Source organism: Protopterus annectens, chromosome 10.part0 (assembly GCF_019279795.1).
Source record: "Protopterus annectens isolate FY-2018-M chromosome 10.part0, PAN1.0, whole genome shotgun sequence".
Taxonomy (NCBI): Eukaryota; Metazoa; Chordata; order Ceratodontiformes; family Protopteridae; genus Protopterus; species Protopterus annectens.
In genome coordinates, this window is record NC_056744.1 from 118,890,584 (window position 1) to 118,912,726 (window position 22,143).

General features: G+C 42.1%; 1 protein-coding gene across 1 annotated transcript in view; it reads right to left on the bottom strand.

The window, feature by feature from the left end:
* LOC122814104 (nucleolar protein 11-like) overlaps positions 1 to 22,143 on the bottom strand; it is a 283,878-nt gene that overhangs the window by 77,922 nt on the left and 183,813 nt on the right. Inside the window, exon 3 of the mRNA XM_044086720.1 lies at positions 8,193 to 8,249. Coding sequence (XP_043942655.1) covers positions 8,193 to 8,249 — 57 coding nt within the window. The remainder of the gene's footprint in view (positions 1 to 8,192; positions 8,250 to 22,143) is intronic.

Here is a 22,143-nt window from a genome sequence, read left to right on the forward strand (position 1 = left end):
TGTTGGCTTTCTCTCTGAATAAGCTAGCACAGTTTTGATCCAGTATTCCATGCATGGCGGCCTGGAAGACAGTTGCCTTTTTGTTTCCTTGGACCAGAATGTCCCTGTGTGCTTTACCACTCTTTCCACCAACATCTAGGGTACTTCTGAAGTTTCAGATGGATTCCCCTAAGATCAATGTGGTGATTTCCTTCTGGCCCAGGCAACAATGGTTCTCCCTTTTGAAAATAGCCAAGAACAATTATCACGAACTACCTCTCAGAATGATCTCTTCACACAAGATCAGGGGTGATCCCAGTCAACTTCAGCTGACTGCCTAAATAAGGTCTTAACGCCCTTCAGGCACTTGTTTACTGATAGTTTCATAGTTTAGTACTAGGCTATCTGCCCTGAGGCATTTGCAAGCCTAGCCCTAGAGATGTGGCTTTCGCCACCCCATGTAGTGGTACTAAGGTGTATAGAATAAATTTAGAATACTGTGCCTTTGTCTAGTAGTGACACATTGAAGACCCCCTTACTTATTAAAATTAGTTTACTGTGCCTCTGTTAAGTAGCGATATAAGCGTGATCCCCGGGGTAAACCTACGATCTCCCATCCACTCGTCAAGATTTCTCTTGAACAGTCAGTGAGGGGCTCTGCCTAACATGGACTGGGATTTTGTTCCAGAGTATGGGAAGCCTCTGAGTTATGAATCTGTCCCTCCAGCATGTTCTATTCATGTTTGTACTGAGGTTTAGATCTTTGGCTCTCGTGGTTCTTATGGATTTTGAATTTTTGAGGTGGAGCATGTCCATCAATTCCTGGTTGGACATGGCCTTGTATGTCAGGCACAGATCACCTCTGAGCAGGCGGTATGCTACTGAATAGAGCTGGAGTTCCTTTAGCCTGGCAGCATATGACATATGTTGGAAACCCTTGATCCTCTTTGTGAGGTACTTCTGGGGTTTCTCCAGCTGTTGTAAATGCCAGGTGAGGTACATACCAAATGGGGCATTGTACTCAATCATGGGCCTGATAAGGGAGGAGTACAGGGGCACGATGACCTCCTTTGATCTGGATGTGAACCCCTTCATGATAAGGTGGGCAAGGTAGAAAGTCTAACCACTTTGGCAATGTGGGTGTCAAATGAGAGGTCACTATCAACTTGGGTCCCCAGGTCTCTGATTACTTTTTCGGTACTCAGTGGGTTACTGTCTATGTGATAATTTGTGGGTATTTTGTTTTTCCCCAAAGGGGATGACTATACATTTCTTGGCATTCAGTTTAAGGCCGTGATTCCGGCACCAGTTGTCCGTTTCGGTGAGGCCTTTCTGTAGGATGTATGTGTCAGCTGGTGTATAGACTATGGTGCCTAGTTTGCAGTCATCTGCAAACTTTGTCAGCCACAACCCTCCCATGTTTGCTTTCACATCTGAGAAGTAAATGCCGAACAAGAGGGGTCCCAGGACAGAGCCCTGTGGGACACCACTTGTGACTGGCTTTGAGTCTGACATGGCTCCCGCAATCTTGACTTTATGGGTTCTGTTCTTTAGCCAGTTTGCAACCCATCTTGTGACATATGGATTTACTTTTAAGCTGTTTAGCTTTCCTATGATCCCCGAGTGGGGTATTGTGTCGAAGGCTTTAGCCAAGTCCAGGTAGGCTGTATGGACTGCCTTGCCCTCATCAATGGCTCTAGTGACAGTTTCAAAAAAAAGTCAACCAGGTTCAAAAGGCAGGATCTGCCTTTTACAAAGCCGAACTGGGTGGGATCAAGTGTCTGTAGGTCCCCAATGTCGTTGTTTATGAGTCCCATAATAATTCTTTCCATAGCTTTGCAAACCAGTCTGGTCAAGCTTATGGGGCAGTAGTTCCCAGGGTCAGTAGTGGAGCCTCCCTTCTGGAGTGGTACCACTGTTGCTGTACGCCAGTGTTCAGGTACATATCCTGTAGTAAGGCTAAGGTTAAATAACATTTTTATATGCGGGTTTAGCTCCTCTTGGAGTTCATGTATCACGCAGCTGGGGATACCATCAGGTCCCATAGATGCTGTGTATTTTGCTTTGTTGAGGGCGGTTCTCACCTGGACATCAGAGATGACAGGGAGGTTACATTCAGCTGGGATGAGTATTTCTTCTTTTGGAGGCGAGGGAGGGGAGAATTTTGCACTGAACCTGTCTGCCAGAATGTTGGCAATATCTGTGGGTTCAGTAAATTTTTTGTTGTTGTGTGCTAACTCTGAGCATATGAGTGTTTCCGCCCAGGTTTCTAACATAACTGAAGAATGCCTTGTGGTTATCCTTAGTGTCCTTGGCGATTTTTCTCTCAAATTTGGCCTTGGATATTTTTATGAGAGAACGTAGCTTTCTACTAGTGCTGATCAGAGATGCCTTCCCTTTATGGGATTTTGCTCTGTCTTGCAGTAGTTTCCTTTTGTTATACAATTTGTTTATGGCTGGGGTCCACCAGACAGGACGCTTTCCTTTGGTGGAGAGAGTCTTGGTTTTATCTGGGATTGCACGATCCATGCATTCTTGGAGATGTCCATAGAAAGCATTTGTGTAGGATTCAGCATTGTGGGATGTGGTTTCCATTGGCCCTGAGGGCTTAAATGATAACATCTCAGTCTTGAGAAGTGTAAAGTCGGATTTTGAGAAGTTTCTCACTGTAGTCTTTTGTGCTGGGGGTGGAGGTGGTAAATGTATATCCAGGGTGATTAGTTTGTGGTCAGATCTCACCAGTGAGGGCAATACTTCTGGTGTGGAGCATTTTGTCCCCATGTTTGTGATGATCAGGTCTAGTACATTATCCCCCCTTGTGGGAGAGGTGACTAGCTGTTCCATTGCATTTGAGTTTATGAATTCCAGGAACCTTTGGGCTAGGGTGTTAGGGATAGAATAGTGCACCCAGTCTATGTTAGGGTAGTTGAAGTCTCCCAATATGATGGTATTTGGTGATCCCATTCATATCTTCCAATGTCTTCAGGAAGGCTGAGTTGGGTTCTTGAGATTGGGAGGGTGGTCTGTAACTTGCAACCAGTTGTATAGCAGTTTTGCCTACGGTTAGCTGCACCTGGATGGTCTCCGATGCTTCATGCGTTGCCACTAACCTAGAGGTGTGGGTATCCTTGATGAATATGGACACTCCCCCTCCCTTTGTGGTTCGGCTCGGGTTTTGGGGCCGAAAAGCATGATACGAGGTAAAGCCTGGTAGCGTTGGGGTGCTCTCAGGAGCCTTGAACCAGGTTTCAGTTACTGCACAGATATCGATGTTCTCCATACTGAGGAGTGCTTCGAGAGCCTGCATCTTGAGATTTAGACTTCTGGCGTTGAGCAGCATTACCCTTAATTTTTTTCCATTTTTGTTTTCTAAGGAAGTGGGTTCGTCTTTTGAGCCTTGCCTAAAAGAGGCACTATGGGGGTGGCAAGAGCCTTAGCCAATATCCGGAAGCCCAGTGGTGACAGGTGCAAGCCGTCCCTTGCGAAGCAGCGTGGCTTGTCCAGCATGTCATCCCAAGCAGACAGACATTGGATCCCCCTAGAATGACACTAGTAATTGAGACAATTATTAAAGCTGATCATCTTGTCTTTGTATTGTGGCATCATTCTTGGTGAGGGTAGGATGCTGCTCAGGGTCAGGGTCATACCAGCCTGGGCTACATAATCAGAGAGCTCCTCAATGTCTCTTTTCATGTAGTCCAAGGAGGTATGTCTCAGGTCATTCACGCCTGCATGGACAATGACGGAGTCATATTTGTATGTGCTTTTGAGTGACCTGACTGCGTGTGTTATATGGCGGACCCTAGCCCCCGATAGGCAGCTTACTGTTAACCTCTCCTTGCTCAGCCTGGTAAGTGGGATGTCAGTGTGTCTGACTATGGAGTCACCTATCACTAGTGTATCAGGCATAGTGTTTGGCCTTTAGGGCTGTGATTTACTGACACACCGATTTATTGAAGTATGTGTTGCATGTGTTATGTTTTGAGGTGGTGGATTTTTGGGTGTCTGCTTTGAGAGCCTCTGTTGTTTTGGTAAGTTTTTTAATAGAGCCTCAGAGTATGTTTTTGTGTTATGTGCTTGATTTGCAGATGGGGTAGGTCTGTGTGTGACTGGGTTTGTTGTGTGTGTGGTTAGCCTTCTCCTCCTGTCTTGGTCTTGCCAGTCCTGAGTTGAGAGAGTTCAGCCTCCAGTTTGGCTATATAGTTGCATCTCTCACATGTATTTGTGTTTGTTGGGAGGAGGAGAGGGTTGTCTGTGTACATGAGGCAATTATAGCATTGTCTCAAGATTCCCAGATTAACCAGCTGAGCAGGAGAAGATGCTAGCAATCTACCACTCGACATGCTAGAATATTATAAGAGAGAGTGCTGTGCCTTTAAGGGAAGTGGTTGGGGTGGTACGTGGATGTAGTGCTACTTGAGTTTGAGAGTGCTTGCTTAGAAGAGTAGCTTAGAGAATAAGTGCTATGCTTATAATATAACGAGTAGACTGGTTATTCTAAGAGTAGAGCTTTCTAAGGGAAAATTTGAAGAGCAGACTTGGTGGGGCCAGGAAAAGTTTAACCGGCGCTGCGCTATGCACACAATCGCGCAAAGCCGCGCTAATGCGGATTTTAAACAGGGAACTTAGAGCTAGAAATGGTCCAAAACAACCAATTACTACAGCTCTAGTGCTGAGGTCACTTCCTTCAGGGACAGATAGGCTGCTCAAGGCTCCCCACTCCCACTGGTGAGCAAAAACTTCCTTCTTATCCAAGTAAGTTAATGGACAACACAGGAACTACACCACAGCCCAGAATAGAGCAAAGCCTGTAAAACTGGTCTAAACTAGTCGAGGAGAGGCGGGAAAACAAGGATTATTTTTTTGTTTTTTTTGTTTTTAGATAGAAAACACTCAAAAATACAGAAGGCAGCAATAAATCAGTTGCACAGGCTAGCACACTTTAGTGGGCAGCCTCAATAGTTAAATTAAACAAACACAGATTTTCGATTAATTTTCGACCAGGTAAACTTTTAAGTGCAGATACTATAAAATGCAGCAAACAGTTAAAAAAAGCAGTATAAGCTTGTTTAAAATAAGCAAGAAAAGGTATTCCAAGTAAAAAACAGAAAAAAATATTTAAATCTGGAAAGTAGTCACTTTTCTCAGTTCTCTGTAGCTAGGACCACTCTGCAGGACCACGTGGAGCCATCTCAGAGTAGTATAGCCAGAAAAAAATGCTCAGAGGCGGATTTTAAACAGGGAACTTGAAAAGTGCTAGAAATGGTCCAAAACAACCAATTACTACAGCTCTTGTGCTGAGGTCACTTCCTTCAGGGACAGATAGGCTGCTCAAGGCTCCCCACTCCCACTGGTGAGCAAAGAAACTTCCTTCTTATCCAAGTAAGGTAATGGACAACACAGGAACTACACCACAGCCCAGAATACAGCAAAGCCTATGAACTGGTCTAAACTAGTAGAGGAGAGGCGGGATGATGTGCACCAGGTACAAATGGAAGCAAGAAAACCTGCAACTGTGCATTGGCAAATATAAAAGGTTTCTAGTTGTTGCCAGCTACATAACCAGCACCCATTTAAGACTAGTTCTCCGATTTTACAATATTTGTGCAAGTTACTATCCTAAGGCTTTCACTACTCTGCCCGTGGATTATCCTCTTTCACTGCACTCATGTCAGAATGTTTTTGAAAGGGGGTTTTGCAAAACAGGCCTCCAGGAAAACCAGTAGCCTCTCCTTAGGATCTTATTTTGTGTCAGAGAAACAAACGCTTGCTCCTTTGAGCCAACTAATCTGTCTTGCTTGATGTTCTTAACGTGGAAATGAGTTTTACTAATTGCTCTGACATCTGGCCTCTGTATGAGGAAGATCCGAGTTGCAAGCTCTTATGGCAAGTCAATCCAGTCATTTTTTTTTTTTTTTTTTACACAAAGACAGGGTTTCTTTGAGAATTCTTACTCTTTTATGCCCAAAGTAGTATTAGAGTTTACATTAAGCCAAACTATCCCTCTCAGTTTTCTTTCCTGAACCTAAAAATGTGGGAGAAATGATACTCCATACCTCGGATGTCCACAGATAACTTTGATAATATCTTGACAAGAACTAAATCTTTCACATCAGCTTATTTGTTGTGAAAGTAAGAAGGGATGACCTGTGTCAAAACAGACTATAATTGTCTTAGACTGTTACCATTTGTTTATACTTGCCACAGCGAAACTATTCCAGGATGTATCAAGGCCCACTCTACCAGGGCTTTGGCTGGCAGTGGACCTGTGCAGATGTTGCATATTGTAAAATTAACACAAGCTCAGCCTGTGGTAGAAGGATAAATATATGTATGAAACTTTGTTGAAAACAGAAACCATCTCAACATGCAAAACTAGATCCGAACTACAGAAAGCGGTCAATCTGTTCAGCAAAAGAAGGCACCATAGCCCGAGAGTCCTTAACCCGAGCCTGGGGAGGTTCATTACAAAACGTTAGAGACAAAAGTCTGGTTCAGTGACTATGATGGTAAAACAGCAAAGGTATAACTTGTCCTTGAGAAAACACTATTCGTTTATAGTGCTTATTAAAGCTGATGCAAGTTAAAAACTCATGAGTCTGAAGTACTTTAGCCTACCAAAAAGTAGGTGGGGCTTGATCAGTAAAAACAGTACAATTACATTAAGTGCATTCTTATGGTTATAACTCCACTTATAACTGTGTGTACCTGTCAAAGCTAATGCTGAGACCAGAAGAAAGCAAAACAGATTTAATAACATTCAACAATGAGTGTATGTACACCACTAATACATGCTTGTACGAACTACTGGAGGATAGTTTTAAAACAATTATAAATACTGAAAAGTATTGTAAATTAGACAGACAATGCTATTTCAGAAGGCAATGTTGCATGCAAACTAAGTGCTTCCAGGCCCTTGATGTTAACCTACCCAATGTTTTTTCATCCTGGTCCTGTAATATATAACCCATATAACTGTAATCCAAGTTAAAAATATATTACATTTTTCTTCACAGCCTTTCACTGCACACAATCTGTTACAAAAAACAGACCATACCAAGTTTTATTCAGTTCAGGTACAATTTCATGGAGCAGTTTGTGTTCAGTCCTGGGTGCCAAGTAAGCTTTTAGGCAAATCTGCCACTCCAGTTCCCTTTTCTTAAATATAGCTCCTGTGTTGCCTTTGAACGAGCGGGTTGCTATACTTTTTCCACTACACTAACCAAATTTCTCAAACTTTCTGCAGCTTAGAGCATGTTTGGCTAGCAGGTTAAGCTCTTTTACCCAGATAAGTGTTTAGTAACGCTTCTCTTCCAAGCTAAGTACAGCTGGCCCTGCAAACTACACTCTTGCAGTCACCTCACTCTGTGCTGTAATATCTCTTTTTGAGAAGGTCCCCCACCACCTCGAAGTTACAGCATCTGCATCCTGGAGGTAGGTAGGGAAAGGTGCTATTTGCGTTCACTGTGGAAGATGCATGTCATTCTACACAACTCATATTTCACCCTTTGCAACAGATGGCATATTTGACTCTGAACATATTAATGGACTTGTTTCCACAATGACACTCCAATTTTTACACACGGAAAGTTATATTTCCAGGATCAGAAAGTGAGAACAATGCTTTTTATGCATTTCCCTGTCAGCTTCACTTTGTGAGTTCACTGGATTTGTTCGTTCTCTTTGTGGTGGATTAAACAGAGTAGGGTTGTCATTCTGTTTCAGCATTGTAATAGGGTCTTATAAGATTCTCAATGTAACCCCAGGTTGCGCAGGAACCATGTAGGAACACTACTTCGAGTGAATGACAAAGAATTTTATACTAAAGCAAATATAAACAATGCATGCCATATAAACTGTAGTTAAACCCAATAAAGCTATTTAACATTTTGTTTCAAACAAGTTATAAGTGCTTGATTAACTTGAAGTCTTTTAGGTCACTGTAGTGAGTAGCTCTTTTTTTTTTTTTTTTTTTTTTTTTTTTAAAGAAGGCCTAAGCCAGCAACTTCAATGCTCATGAAGTACCAGTTTTCCCAGTGGTTTTAAGGTTTTTACTGAAGGGTGGAATGCATCTTACCCCTTAAGACTGGAAAACTTCTGCCCCTGACAAGGATATTTTTTGTTTTTAATGCAATGTAGGTGAGTGTGGCTTTTCTATAAAGGAAGACTGCCTAGCAAAAACGTTTACTCGTACACAAATTATCTAAACTTACCGTTGCTTTAAACGTTTTTTCCAAATTAGCATCTTCATCCTTCCAAAGCCTCAAGACCTAAAAACATATGATGAAGTTACAGTCCACAAATAAATGAAACAGCACAATTTTTTTGCACACTCAAAAACTAAATGTAAAGGGTAGTTACTTAAACAAGCAAATACTTTATCATACATTTCCAAGCAGCTTTTCCACATCCTTTTGTTTACATCTATGCATCATATTTCCCTTACAGCTTTGGGTTTACTCTAACACTTTAGACCAAGCTTTTCTGCCTAAAACTTGCAGCCAATTTCAAAGCCCCTTTTCTGTCTCGACTTCAAATGCACTTAAGAAAAAGTGTTCCACGCTTTGTGAACATGCACAATACTGAAGCAATAGCTTCTATAAAATGACAATTTTAAATGACATGCACACATTTTTCAGCTTTGTGTTCCTAAGAATTCTTAATGGCAAGAGTATATTAAAACATCCAAGTATCTTATTTCCAAGTCTGTCAAATTTTTAAAAATCAGTAAAGACAAATAATAAAGGTCTCTATTCTTTTTCGCCCACTGTGAACCCCTTCTCTATAAAAGTTCATGTCATGGGGAACCCTCTTCTTTCAACAAGGGAAGGTACAGTGAGGTTGGGACTGCAAATCTTCACTTTATCTCAAACATGCAGCTCAGAGAGCATCAATGCAAGCTACTGCACAAACATCTTACAGCTACCACATTGCAGCCTGTTCACTGGTGTATGCCACATACTGCAACACAACTCACTTACCAAAATAAAAACTTAGCCTCACCTAGAACAGCCCAAATATTCCATCCTTCCCAGCATAAGAAATGCACAATTTCTGAACCTTTACAGGAGCATTCTCACCCACCACACGCAAAAAGGAGGGGAATACAGTCTAGCTTTAAAGACACAACAGCAAATAGAAATGCTGAAAAATACTGAACACTGTTACCAGATTAAAAACAGGATGTTCTTGGACATCAATCCATCTCTTAATTCCTTTTTTGGTGGGTGTCTAGGATTAATCTATATAAAATGCTTAGATTTAGTCAATAATTCCAAGAAAATGTTATACAATATAGCTAGTGTCAAAAACTGGTATTAACATTCAATTACTGACTTGCATAAATTAGCATACGATGTCAGAAAATAAATTTGCCACAATTATGGCATAGGAAATGAGCCCCCCCCCCCCCATCTTCAATTTTTAGCCCAGGATAACACTAAATATTACAGATCACAAGACTGTGACATCTCTTTCATACAGTGAAGTCGGCACAACCCTACTCCCCACATATTCCTTCAGGTCATTATCTCATGTCATTCTAGAAGTGATTAAATATCCCATTCCATCAGACTACCTCTACATCACAAGGCATGTAGATCACAGTGGTATCACAAAAATGGAGTGAAGGAGTTTCTCCCCTTCCCCCCAAAGCAATGCGATTTCAGAGTTAACAGACACATGGAGATGCTAGCTTTGAAGGGTGGTTTGCCCATATGCAAAAAGGTTTTATTAGGGCTATAGCACTGCAGTACTGTAGAACAGTAGGTTAAGGGAATTTTCCCCCACTACTATGCAATCTTGAAGCTTGTATATTTGTACATGCAGAGTGGTAACTGCACAGACAACCACCTCCCTGCAAAAGTTTTGTAATCTTTAGCATTTTTTTTTCTATGGGCAAGTACTAAACTGACGAGTTACAACAAAATCCTGACCATGATGAATATGTACTCCTGGAAATATACAATAAATTTAAGAATTTCTACTCTGATTTGTCAGAAAAGCAATTTTTCTGTCGATACTGGAATGTGATAATTTTGCACTTGGACAAGTTTCAGCTTCTAATGAACACCAAAAAAAAAAACATGACATTTTCATCAGATTTACAAGACTCAATACCACAAAACAATGTCCTGTTTTTCCTGGGTGCTAATAATGCACTACATAATAAAACTACGTCTTCATTCGTGTGTGCATTACGAAGGGAAAGGAGCAGCCCATCTAGAAAAAGGGGGCTTGCATGTGATCTGGGGTGGTTTTATGGTAAAAAAATAAATAAATAAATAACCCCTGCAAAACAGTGGCAGCCTTCATTAAAGCGCATGGGATTGTGCACTTGCATAAGAGAATACAGTGCCCCCTGTTGTCACGTAGGTTACAGATTCCATTACGCAGGACATATTAAAATGTATAGTATAACTGCATCACGGCTGGGATGCCAGTGAGGGCAGCACAAATCTCAGCTGCCTACACGTTACTCCCCTCAGCTGGCACTATTCCTCATAGACCTGGGGATATTCCCACAACAGGAGAATAACTAGGCTCAATACCACTTGAGTGAGGCTAGTCAGACATGGGGCAAAAAGGACAAAGTAAATAAAATAGTATGCATAAAACCCAAAAGAAAATGCAGCTGCAAGAGTTTTGTGCTAACTCAATGTTAAAGCAAAATGAGCACAGCTAACTTTTAAAAATAAGTGCAAGTGCCAATATGCGCGCCATCTGTGCTAGTCTTGCTTTGAAAATGACATGCGTGCATAAATGGGCTTAACCTTTATACAATTTGTTTTAAATTTAGAAGTCAACCATTATGCCATTTTACTAAAATTCTACAGGCTAAGTACAGGTACTGCTGTTAGTAGCAATCAATGTAGTGTGCTTTTTTTTGTTTGGGAAACTGTCTAAAATATTCAGTGTTTTACGTGTTTAATTTGCTACACTGGACAGTCTTCAAGCTTGAAGTAAAGAAGGGGATCCCACCAAGCTATTCAGTATTTGATTAGTGGCTACAATACCAGAAGTGATGGCTGGGGAAGAAACTGACAGAGCTTGCTCGTCTTTCACATCTTCTGGGGGGGGGGGGGGGGAGATAGTAGGGGGTAACTTGCCATGGCTCACTGTGGATATCAATTCCCACTAAATCCGGGATAAATAGCAAATATGGCAGCAGTCACAGACATGAGCAGGGCACATCACCATGGATCATCATCTAGATAATGTCCAATGCACAACTCTCACATAGATTGAACCTTGACAATGGGCTTAGCTCAAATCAAGGCTGCCATCAGCCTTAATAATTTGAGAATGTGGCCTGTTGTATGTGAATGCTGGTGCAAAAGGTGGTATAGTGGAGACAGCAATGACATTTTGTCCTGTGGTAGCATGACCAACTACTGAAGTGTTCTGGTGGCAGCGCAACAGCTCCAAATGTGACAAATGTATGCAAAGACGTATAAATCTGAATTATGTAGCCCCCTCCCATTTAGTAATAACTCCCTCTTGGTAGATACAAGGAGCCAGTCAGCCACAAAAGGGAAAATTCTGATGATAGCAGTCTCAGTGAACTGCGATGATTATCATGCACTTGGTAAATGAGTGGCTGTGGGCAGTCTAAATTACAATGTTCCGAACAGATAATGACTGGCTCCCAAGTGAAGTGCAAAAACTTCCTGGAAGCCTTTGACCATCTTTATATACAGTCATCCTGAAGTCTAAGCAGCTCATTTAATATTCTATCCCACAGCCAGGGAAGGATAAATTCTACTGTAACTATCTGGAACTTCTTTTTTTCTGACATACTGGTTAAGGCCACTCAGCATCTCTAACTGGTTTGAAGTTTGCAGCTTTTTCATGAACGGACAAGAATCTGGATGCTTTGTGGTCTACTGTGACCTCTTGGATGGCTCTTTCTAGGAGACTAATGCTAGCCTGGCTGCCTCACTTTTGAGTGGGATTTATCAGGTATGGCATGATCTCCCAAAGGTATTGTTCAGCCACTGAATGTGACACCTCTGACCCATTCATCTCATGTAATGGCCAGCCATGCATGTAGATGTATGGATAATCAAACCTTCAACTGGCACCAAAATACTGTCTGTTGAACAAATCCTTAGGGATGCCATTACTACTACTTTACAGAAAGGCCACAAAACTTTTAGATTCTGCAGTCACCCTGTGTCTCTAGGTGGAATCAGATATAGAATCCCAGGTTCACAAGAGCTCCCAGCAGAGTGTTGGTTATGGTGTTGCTGTTGAACCCCCACCCCAAATCACCACATGTTTTTGGGCACCTCTTGGTTCCACCAAAAAGATCTCTAAAGCACTAAACTTGACCCTACCAACTGATAGATTTTATGCCTTCTTGTTCACTCATTACTCGCATTTCCTTCACACTGGGTTCAAATAAAGATAGCCCATCAAAAGGGGCATTGGCAAAGGGGCAACTAAAAGTTTTCCACAAAACCATATATACTACGAAAGGTTTGCCTCCTCGTGCTGATGGAGGTCCTAGATGTTCTTGTTGCACCATCAGCTGCATTATTAACCTCTGTGGATATTGATGCAATAGTCTGCATTATTGCTGTCTACGACGATCCGCTCTATAATTTTACTAAGACACACCTTTGTCACTTTTTCCATAAACTAGTTGAAAACTACTCATTTGAAAGACAGTTAAAATGCCAGACAGTAAATGTATCAGGAAAAAAAGTGCACTTCACTATGCAGTACACTGCCCAAGAATATCTGTCTGGCAGATGTAGTGCAGGCCTTTCCTTTGGGTGATCTTTTTTGGTAACTCCCATAACAATAAAGTGCACATGGGACACTCAATCCAAAAAAGGGGGGGGGGTTAAGATGCACAAGAATCTGGACTGGTTATGTAGTACAGGCTCAGGCTACTTGGGTTCCTGCTAAGCCCCTTCCATCACAAAGTCTCTTGTGTGGTCTGGTAAAGGGACCAACCAAGGCACATGGTGTAGTCTGAAAAGTCTCTTAAGATTACTGGCCAAGATCCCTTCTGCTTAAATCAATTTTAATCTCTTCATATGTGAGGTGCTGTCAGAGAGTGTTGGGAAAAGTCCTCTTTCTCAAGATTTGTATTTGGGGGAGGAACAGCAAGTCCACATGCAGACTCTTACACCTCCTCTTCTTACCAATACTCTGAGTGGACTTGTCTAAGTATTTTGAAGACCGGACTTCACCATAGGGATAGGATCTGTGATGGCCTCTTAGAATAAACTCTGGCAAGGCATATGATGGGCCCAAAGCTACAATATGAAGTGTGTCATGCTGTGGAGCCGAGGTAGCAAGCAAATTTCTACCAACAATCAATTAGAAGCTACCTCATTATCAGCTCCAAGAACTCAAAAGTCTAAGTTGATCACTGTCAAAAGAATCAACACTGACAGATGTTGAAACCTGCATTGCAGGCACACAAGACATGGCCCAAAACAGTGCTAAGCAGAGAAGATGCAAGCCACCAGAAAAGCAGGGGTTTGGAACTGTTGATTTAAACTCTGAAAAGATCAAGAGCAGCCTAAAGTTAACTGCTGATTATCCTGGAACCAAGTAACCAATGTTAAGCCCATGGTGCCTAGCAGATGTCTGTAACAGAAGGGTCAGCACCAATGGAAATAAGCCCACTGATGTCGATACACAACATGCAGGTAAGCACACACTACTCTGAAGCTCTAGGTGCCAAAATTGGGCTGGGAGAAAAAGCACAGGAAGTAGAAGGGGTAGGTGCTTTTGTCCTCCCTCCTCTGTGTCTAGGGCAGAATGAACACCCAGCTCAAGTTGGGGTCCTCACCAACCAGTCTCAATATGTACAGACTTCTGACAGACCTTGTTAACCCAAAAATCTTAACCTTCATCAGTTTTATCCAAGTATCTGGATTATTAGCCACCACGTCTTATCCTTAGAGTGGTCAAAAATGAGATTTCCAGACAAAATGCTCTCGACAGTCTGAGTAGCAACCATGACAGCCTGAACAATTTTGTGGCAATTTCTTTACTGTCTGTATCTGAAAAAGGGGCACCTACTTTTGCAGTGAATGCAAAGGTGAAGTCACTTAACTAGGTGCAATTTTAAAATGAAACAAAGTGAGGGCACAGGTTATCTCAAGGTGACAGACAAGAAGACAAGTGCCAACAATTGGGGTGTATAGACCACCAATGTCAAGTGAGATGAAGTAGAGGAATTCATACATTTCTTACATGAATCACAGGAGGGAATAATAATATTAGCTGGGGACTTACATTTACTAGAAACAGACTGGAATATTGATTCAACAACGTCAGTAAAGAAATTAGTCGGAGTATATTCAGGAACAACAAATGCTTCAGAATGTAAAAAAAACCTACCAGGGGACGGAATATACTAAATAGTTTGTTTTTCCAAAGAAATTACTGCAACTTCAAGTCAAGTTTTACCACCATTAATGTGCATTGATCATGGGGTCAAGGTGAATTTGTTGTTAGATAACTGAAATCTAAGCCAATGCACAGAAGCTTAATTAGATTATAGGGAAACAAAACAGTTACTATATAAAACTAACTGGAGCGAGGTGTTCAGGGGAAAAACTGCAAATGGAATGTGGAAAGTTTTGAGAGAGAAATTGAGTGCAAAAAGTCAAAAATAAGTTTAACATCAGATCTAGGCATGCAACATCAGGGGGTGTATATTTACATAAGAACAAGATACCTGATTAAGGTAAGAGACAAATATAAGAAATGGAAGAGAGGTCGCACTACAACTTTGAATAAAGTACAGTTGTGTACACTTACCACAAATGTAGATGTTAGAGTGTATTCACTGTTGCAGTCATCATACTTTGGTATTCGGGCCGACTGAGGGCTACCTGCAGGCAGATAACCAGAGTCTTGGGATTTCTGCATTGGATGCTGTTGAGTCTTCCATGACGTCAGGAGTATAAAACATGCAGCAGATGCCATTACATCAGTTTTTCTTGCCCCAGATGTCAGGAGCCCCAAAAATAGGAAGCAATTACATAGTGTGGAACACCTCCAGTAAAAAGTAAATACCATAGCTATACGATATGGCCAAAAAGAGTAAAGGTAGAAAAAGCATAGAGAAGTCAGGGGTGGCTGGAGGGAGGGTAACCAGGACTTCAACAGTGAATAAACTCGAGCATCTACATTTATGGTAAGTGTACACAACTGTACCACGTTCTTCGTGTTTCACTGTTGCATTCATCACACTTGGGTTGATTCCCAAGGTTGAAGGGTGGAGGCAGCCAAGTATTAGGGCTGGCTAGCAGGCCTTGTAAGACTGCTGTGGCAAATCCAGCTCTGGATTTAGAAAAGACAGGCAAGTGATGATGCTTGGTGAAGGATGTCCCTGGTAGGGACTCCCCTGAGAAATGCTGCAGAAGTTGAGGTAGCCCTAGTGGAATGAGCTTTGATCCCCTGTGGGATAGGTTTTCTATGGTGTTTGTAGCAGAAATGGATGCTGTGTGCTACCCATTTGGAAATGGTTTCCTTTGAAATGGCCTTGCCCTCTGCCCCTGTAGCAAAATCTGACTTGCAGCTGGTCAGTTTTTTCTGAAAGGCTTAGTCCTGTCAAGGCAGAACCTGAGCTGTCTGCGCACGTCCAAGGAGTGCAGAATCCTTTCCCCTTTATTCTGAGGATTAGAAAAAAAGGTTGGTAAATGGATGGATTGGTTTAAAGCCACACTGGATACCACCTTGTGCATAAATGATGGGTTAGTCGTGAGGGAAACCCTGTCCTCATGGAAGATAATGAGGGGTTCCACAGCCATAATAGCCTGTAACTCGCACTCTTCTTGCTGAAGTGATGGCTAGAAGTAAGGCGGTTTTTCAAGAGAGGAAAATTAAATTAGCTGTAGCAGCAGGCTCAAAAGGGGGGAAGCGTGAGCTTCTCTAGTACAAATGAGAAGGTCCCAGGCAGGAGTGGGAGCTCTCCTCGGGGGTCTTAAATTGTTGCTCCTCTCAGGAACTGTTTGATCAGAGGGTGAGAGAAGAGGGGTGGCTCAGTATTGTAATGAGCCGAGATGGCAGAGGAATGAATCTGAATTGATGAGAAGGATAGGCCTTTGTGGAGCAGCTCTGCTAGATAATCTAGGATTTGAGGTAAGGTGGGCATGGATGTGTCCTTTCCTTGAGACTGGCTCCAAGAAAAGTATCTTTCAACTTTTCTGAATAGGATTTCCTAGTACTAGGCCTCCTGGCCTCAAGGATGACAACTAGCACCCGTTTGCTGAAGGTTGTTGATGTATTCAGGGAATAAGCCAGGCTGCTAGGCTCAGGGCTTGCAGTTGAGGATGCAAAATCTGGTACTCCTGCTTGGACAGCAGGGAAGGGGTCTGATGCAGCTGCCAGGGAAGCACTACTGTCAGACTGCATAAAAGTGGCTACCAGTGCTGGCGTGGCCAGAATGGTGCAATCAGGATTGTCTTTGCCTAAACAATTGATGGTTCTGTGGGGATGCAAAGAGGACCACCTCTGGTGTCCCCACCTATGGATTACAAGTTTGAATAAGTTTGGTTCCAGTTTCCACTTGTGTGGGTCCATTAGATTTCTGCTTAAGTCGCCTGCCAGTGAATTTAGTTTGCCTGGCAGGAATTGAGCTTGCAGGTGCACTTGATTGCTCAAGGCTGTGATCCACAGAGCCATGGCTAGCCTGCAGAGTGGGTAGGAATGATTTCCGCCCTGCTTATGTACCACATAACTGTGGTGTTGTCTTTATCAAGTGTTGTCCTGGAAAGATAAGGTATTTGAAGGCTGTCAGTGCATTCTGTACAGCTAACATTTCTTTTTGATTGATAGGCAGGTGCATTTGTCTTGGGCTTCATTCGCCTTGAATGCATTTGCCTGCCCTGTGGGCTCCCCATTCATAGTCTGATGCTTCTGTTGTCAGGGTATGGGCGTCAGGAGGGTTGAGTGAAAGGGAGCCCCTTGTTGTGGTAGCAGCCCTCTGCCCACCAAAGGAACTCTGTCCTTAGGCAAGGAATGATAGGAATCATTTTTTCCAGGTTCTGCAAATGTTGAAACCAGAGACCAAGTACCACTGAGGTTTCCTCAGATGCAGTATTGCATATGGAATTAGGAGAATGCAAGAGGCCATGAACCCTAGAGCTTTTAGTATTTTTCTTGCAGATAGCTGGGTTTGGGTGGCCAGAAGTTGAAGTAGTTTGTCAAACCTGTTTTTCTGGAGTGAAGAATGCTATCTGGGAAGTTGTGTTCAAGCTTGCTCCCAAGAATACAATTTTTTGGCTGGGTACCAGATGTGATTTCTTTTCATTGATGGTATACCCCCAAAGAAGTTAGAAGTTTCTTTACAAATGTCAGGTGCTGAAGTAGCAATTCCTGACTGACTGCCTAAATCAGGTGATCGTCCAAGTATGGGTAAATTTGAATTTTTCTCTGCCTGCAGTATGCAATGGCTGGAGCCAGGCATTTTGTGAATACCCTGGCGCAGTAGATCAGCCAAAGGGAAGTGCAGAGAACATGCAGCCTGCCCTGAAACGTAGATATTTCCTGTAAGATTCCCTTATGGGGGTGTGCAGATAAGCTTCTTAAGTCTAGGGTGACCAGCCAGGAGTAAGTGGCTAGCATAGGAAGCAGCTGTTGGAGAGTAAGCATTTTGAATGTTGGCACCACCAGGAAGGTATTGAGAATTGACAGATCCAGGACAGGGCGCCAAGAGTTTTCTTTTCTGGGCAACAGAAACCGCCTGGAGTAGAATCCCTGTCCCCTTTGCTCTGCTGAACAGGTTGAACAGCCCTGATACTGGGAAGAGAAAGTACTTGCTTTTAAGCCTCTGCCCACTGTTTTGGGAGGAGGTCTGGAAACCCGCTTGGGGTTGGCAGAGTGGAAGTAGAATCTGTATCCCTGGGATACAATGTTTGAGACCCATCTGTCCTCGGTAATGTACTCCCAGTTTTTTTACATGCAGGGCGAGCTTTCCCCCTAGTGGTGCAAGTACTTGGGCATGGCTGGGAAGGATTAAGGGCAAGTCACTGAACTTTTTACATAAGAGGGTGGCTTACCACTCCCTGTTTTTAAGGTGGGAGCACTCCATTGTAGAGATCTGTGCATACCCCTGAGACTGTAGTCTATGGTCTGCTGACCCTGGGTTTGGACTGAGATGGTCTGGGAGGGTCTGGAAAGGACCAGTTTTTTGAAGGCCAATGCCTACTGAATTTAGGGGCTGTACTTGTAAGAATTCTTTAACAGTTTGCATAGATTTAGCTTTTTCTTCCATCTTTTTAAGAACTACTTCTGCTTTAGTGCCAAACAAACTTTCTTGGTTTCATGGAGCATCTAGTAATTTTGTTTTGACATGGTCTGGCAAGATTTATTCCTTCAGCCAAGCATGCCTTCTAAGAAAAGACCGAGTGACAGCAGCCCTGGAAGATGTTTCTAAAGCATCAAAAACCACACTGCAAAGTATGTTTTCCAACTTGGTTTGCAGACTGCATTAACTCTTGTAAATCTTTATGTTCTGCACAAACAGGAATCCTCATTTTTTGTTTAATTAGTTCCATAATATGCTGCTGGTACTTCAACATGTGAAACTGGCAGTTTAAAGCCCTGATGGCAAGAGTTGCAGAGATATATACCTTCGTCCCCCATCTGTAAGGCCCTAGAATCCCTGTCCGAAGGGATCGAGTTTTTGGCTACAGTAGCTTTAATACCTTTAGGTCCCTGGGAAATGGAGACTGGATCCGCATAGGGATTTTTAAATAGAGATTTGAGAGAGTCACGTACTCTGTAGTACCTGTCAGGCTTTCTAGGAGCTGGTGGCAAAGTATCAGGGGAAAGACTTGACTCCATGAAGACATCATCTACAATTTCCAGAACAGAGGGGATAGCTAGAGGCCTGTGCTGAAGCAAGTTTAAAAATTCCCCCAGTCTCTTTTTGGACTGTGGGTAGTCCTGGCACTCCCTGCGGATATGCTCTCGGAGGGTAAGCAGGGTTTCACAGAAAGAAAAATCCTCTGTGGGGGAGGCAGCGGGGGATATAATCCTTTGCATCTGAATCCTCATAGGGAGATATGGGTAGGCCTTGGTAATTTGAGGGGTCAGAGTCATTGGACTCATGGTCTGAAGAATCAGAAGGAAAATTGATTCTTTGTCTTTTAGAGGGGGGAAGGCTGGCTTCCCCCAATTAAAGTAACAAGGTCTTTAGCCATTCTAAGCATTTGTTTCTGTGGCATGGGAGCTTGAGAATGCACTTTGGTAGTCAGTTTCTAGGTGTAGTGCGAACTCTGGGCCTGAGAAATTCGGTAGTTATAGTCTGAAACGAAGTAGTCAGTTTAATACGAACAGCGGAAGGTCTGAATATACTCTCAGAAGCCGGCGCCTGCACAGCGGCTCCGGACCCATCCAGGAGAGAGACATCCGCAGGTTCCATAGTCGAAGAAGCACCTCGCTGCATACCGGACTCCAAATGGGTCTCAGTAGATGCCTGCAAATCTGTAGAAGCAGGTATCATGGGGCTGCAAAAGCACCTCTGAGTACCAGTGGACTGGCAACTAGCTTAACGGAAGCATTGTAGGCAGTTCTGGACCTATGTGGTCTGTTTCGGTCTTTAACCTTACGTTTTTTCGAAAGATCGGTAGTCTAATGGCTTATCGAAGCCATTTCGGAATACAGGGAATGACAGCAAGAGAATTTAGCGACAAAGATAGCCTGACGATGAATAGTTCAGGCACTGAACAGGGCACAAAACAGACAGAGAAGAAGGTTGTGGCCTGGGCCTAAACAGGTGACACAAAGAATGAAAATCTCTGTGTGGTATTTGCTTTCCACAGGCAAGACAGTTGACTTTTTTTTTTACATCGGTTAGGGCAAGATAAAGGGATCCCCAACAGAGTACCTAGCTTTAGAAGACTTCAGGTCTGAAACTCTAATAACAAAAATTTCAGGTAGAGGCCGACCGGCACTTGCAAACTGCTTCGGGCTCCGCTCTGCAAGAAAAGCTGAAGTAATGGTGTCAACTGCATGTTTTATACCCCTGACAACCTGATGTCATGGAAGAGGCGACAGCATCCGACGCAGAAAACCCAAGACTCTGCTATTCAGGCAGACTGAGGGCTACCTGCAGGCAGATAATCCAAGTGTGATGACTGCAACAGTGAAACACTAAGAACATCTGAAATAAACAAGCTGGACAAACAGATTAAACATAGTGTTAGACAAGATCAAGAAATATTTGAAGAAAATTTATATAAAAGATATTGAGCAATTACAGGAAACCTTTTTATATATACATAACATGTGGAAGGAGTAAAGATACACAAATTGATAAATTGTGCGCAGATTCTAAAATTTATTCTCAGACACAACAGAGTATAGATATATTTACAAAATGTTATGCAAAACAGTTTGGCTCCACAAAACGGGTGGTAAGTTGTCCTAGTGACAGCCAGGTAACACCAGACACTGGAATCAAATTAGATTATATTGAAAAAGAACTGTGCAAACCAGATCCAAACAAAGCACAGGGAGGAGACGGAATAAGTAGTAATGACCTGAGAACACTTCAGCAAGAACTTACACCATTATATTTATTATTCACTAGGTCATATAAATATGTGGAGATTCCTCAAGATTGGAGACATGCACTTATTAAACCTGTCTTTAAGGGAAAGGGGAGTAGGACAAACCCAGAATCATATAGACCCTCAAGTCTACTTTCATATTGTGGAAAAATGGAGAAGGTAATACTGGATATGTTACTGTCAGAACTAGATAGGTTGTACTTGAAACCATTTATCAGCATGCATATGTTGAAAATAGATCTATTACCACCTGTAACATGATGTTCAATAACAATATAAGTTATGAATGAAAAATTGTGCTGTGATGTGATTTATATAGATTTAACTTCAGCATTTGACAGGGTCATACACAAAACACTGATCAATAAATTAGTACAACTTGGTATTGATGCACTCTTGATAAGATGGACAGCTGCATGGCTTACAAATAGGACATGGCAAGTATCACACACCAACTGGACAGATGAAATCTTTTATTACAGTCAAGGTGTCACACAGGGCTCTGTCCTAGGCCCTTACTTGTTTAGATTGTATCTTTCAGACCTTACTTTTTCATCTCAGGTGTTCTACAGTCTATATGCCAATGACCTGAAATTGGGTAAGCTGATTACAAGTGTTACAGATGAGGCATGTCGGCAAAATAATTGGACTAAATTGACCTTTTGGGCACAGGAGAATAATATGTTGATAAATACATCAAAAACTAAGCATATGAGATTTAGGAGACAAACTGAAAGGTGAATATTTAATACAGCACACAGTGTCTGAAACTGTAGACTCATTTAAGGACCTGGGTATATGGGTAGATTCAGCTATGAGTTTTTCTAATCTTATCAACCAACTGGCAGCTAATAGTTTTAGAACTATAGGTTGTATAAAAAGATTTATCAAGTCTAGGAAATCAAACATAATGAAGTCATTGTTTGTTAGTTACATTAGACCCAAACTTGAGTATGGAACAAAATGGAAACCCTACAGGAAAACAAGCATGAATAAACTGGAAAGAGTACAGCGGAAATATACCAAGGGCATCCATGGATGTGAAAATCTAAGTTATTATGAAAGACTAAAATATCTGAACTTGTACAGTGTCTCTTACAGATATTTAAGACGAGATCTTATTCAGATATATAGGGCATTTAGGGACAATTACCTCTGGGAATGTTCGGGGTTATCAAAAAAGTACTGGAGAATCATCAAATAACCTATGTAAAACATTCTACAGTAAAGAGAAGTTTACTAATTGGTTCTCTGACAGAGTAGCTGATGCTTGGAACAGACTACCAAACTACATTAAAGCAAGTACTAGTTTAGATATTTTTAAGAACAGCCTGGACATTTATTATGGGAACAATTGTTTTGGTAGATTGGGAAGCTAGAAAGGCATTAATGCCCATGCTTGAAACATTTGTTTGTATGTATGTATATATGCATGCATGCAAGTATGTATGTAAGTGCCACTCATCTATCTGAAACAATTATAAAATTATAAGTAAAGAGCCTATCTACTCAATGTTCTTAGAAGCTCCAGGTGGTCTTGTTTTATGTCAAATAAAGGTATTTTTATTTACCATAAAAAGTACTGGATTAAAAATCATTACTACTTGCAACCTTT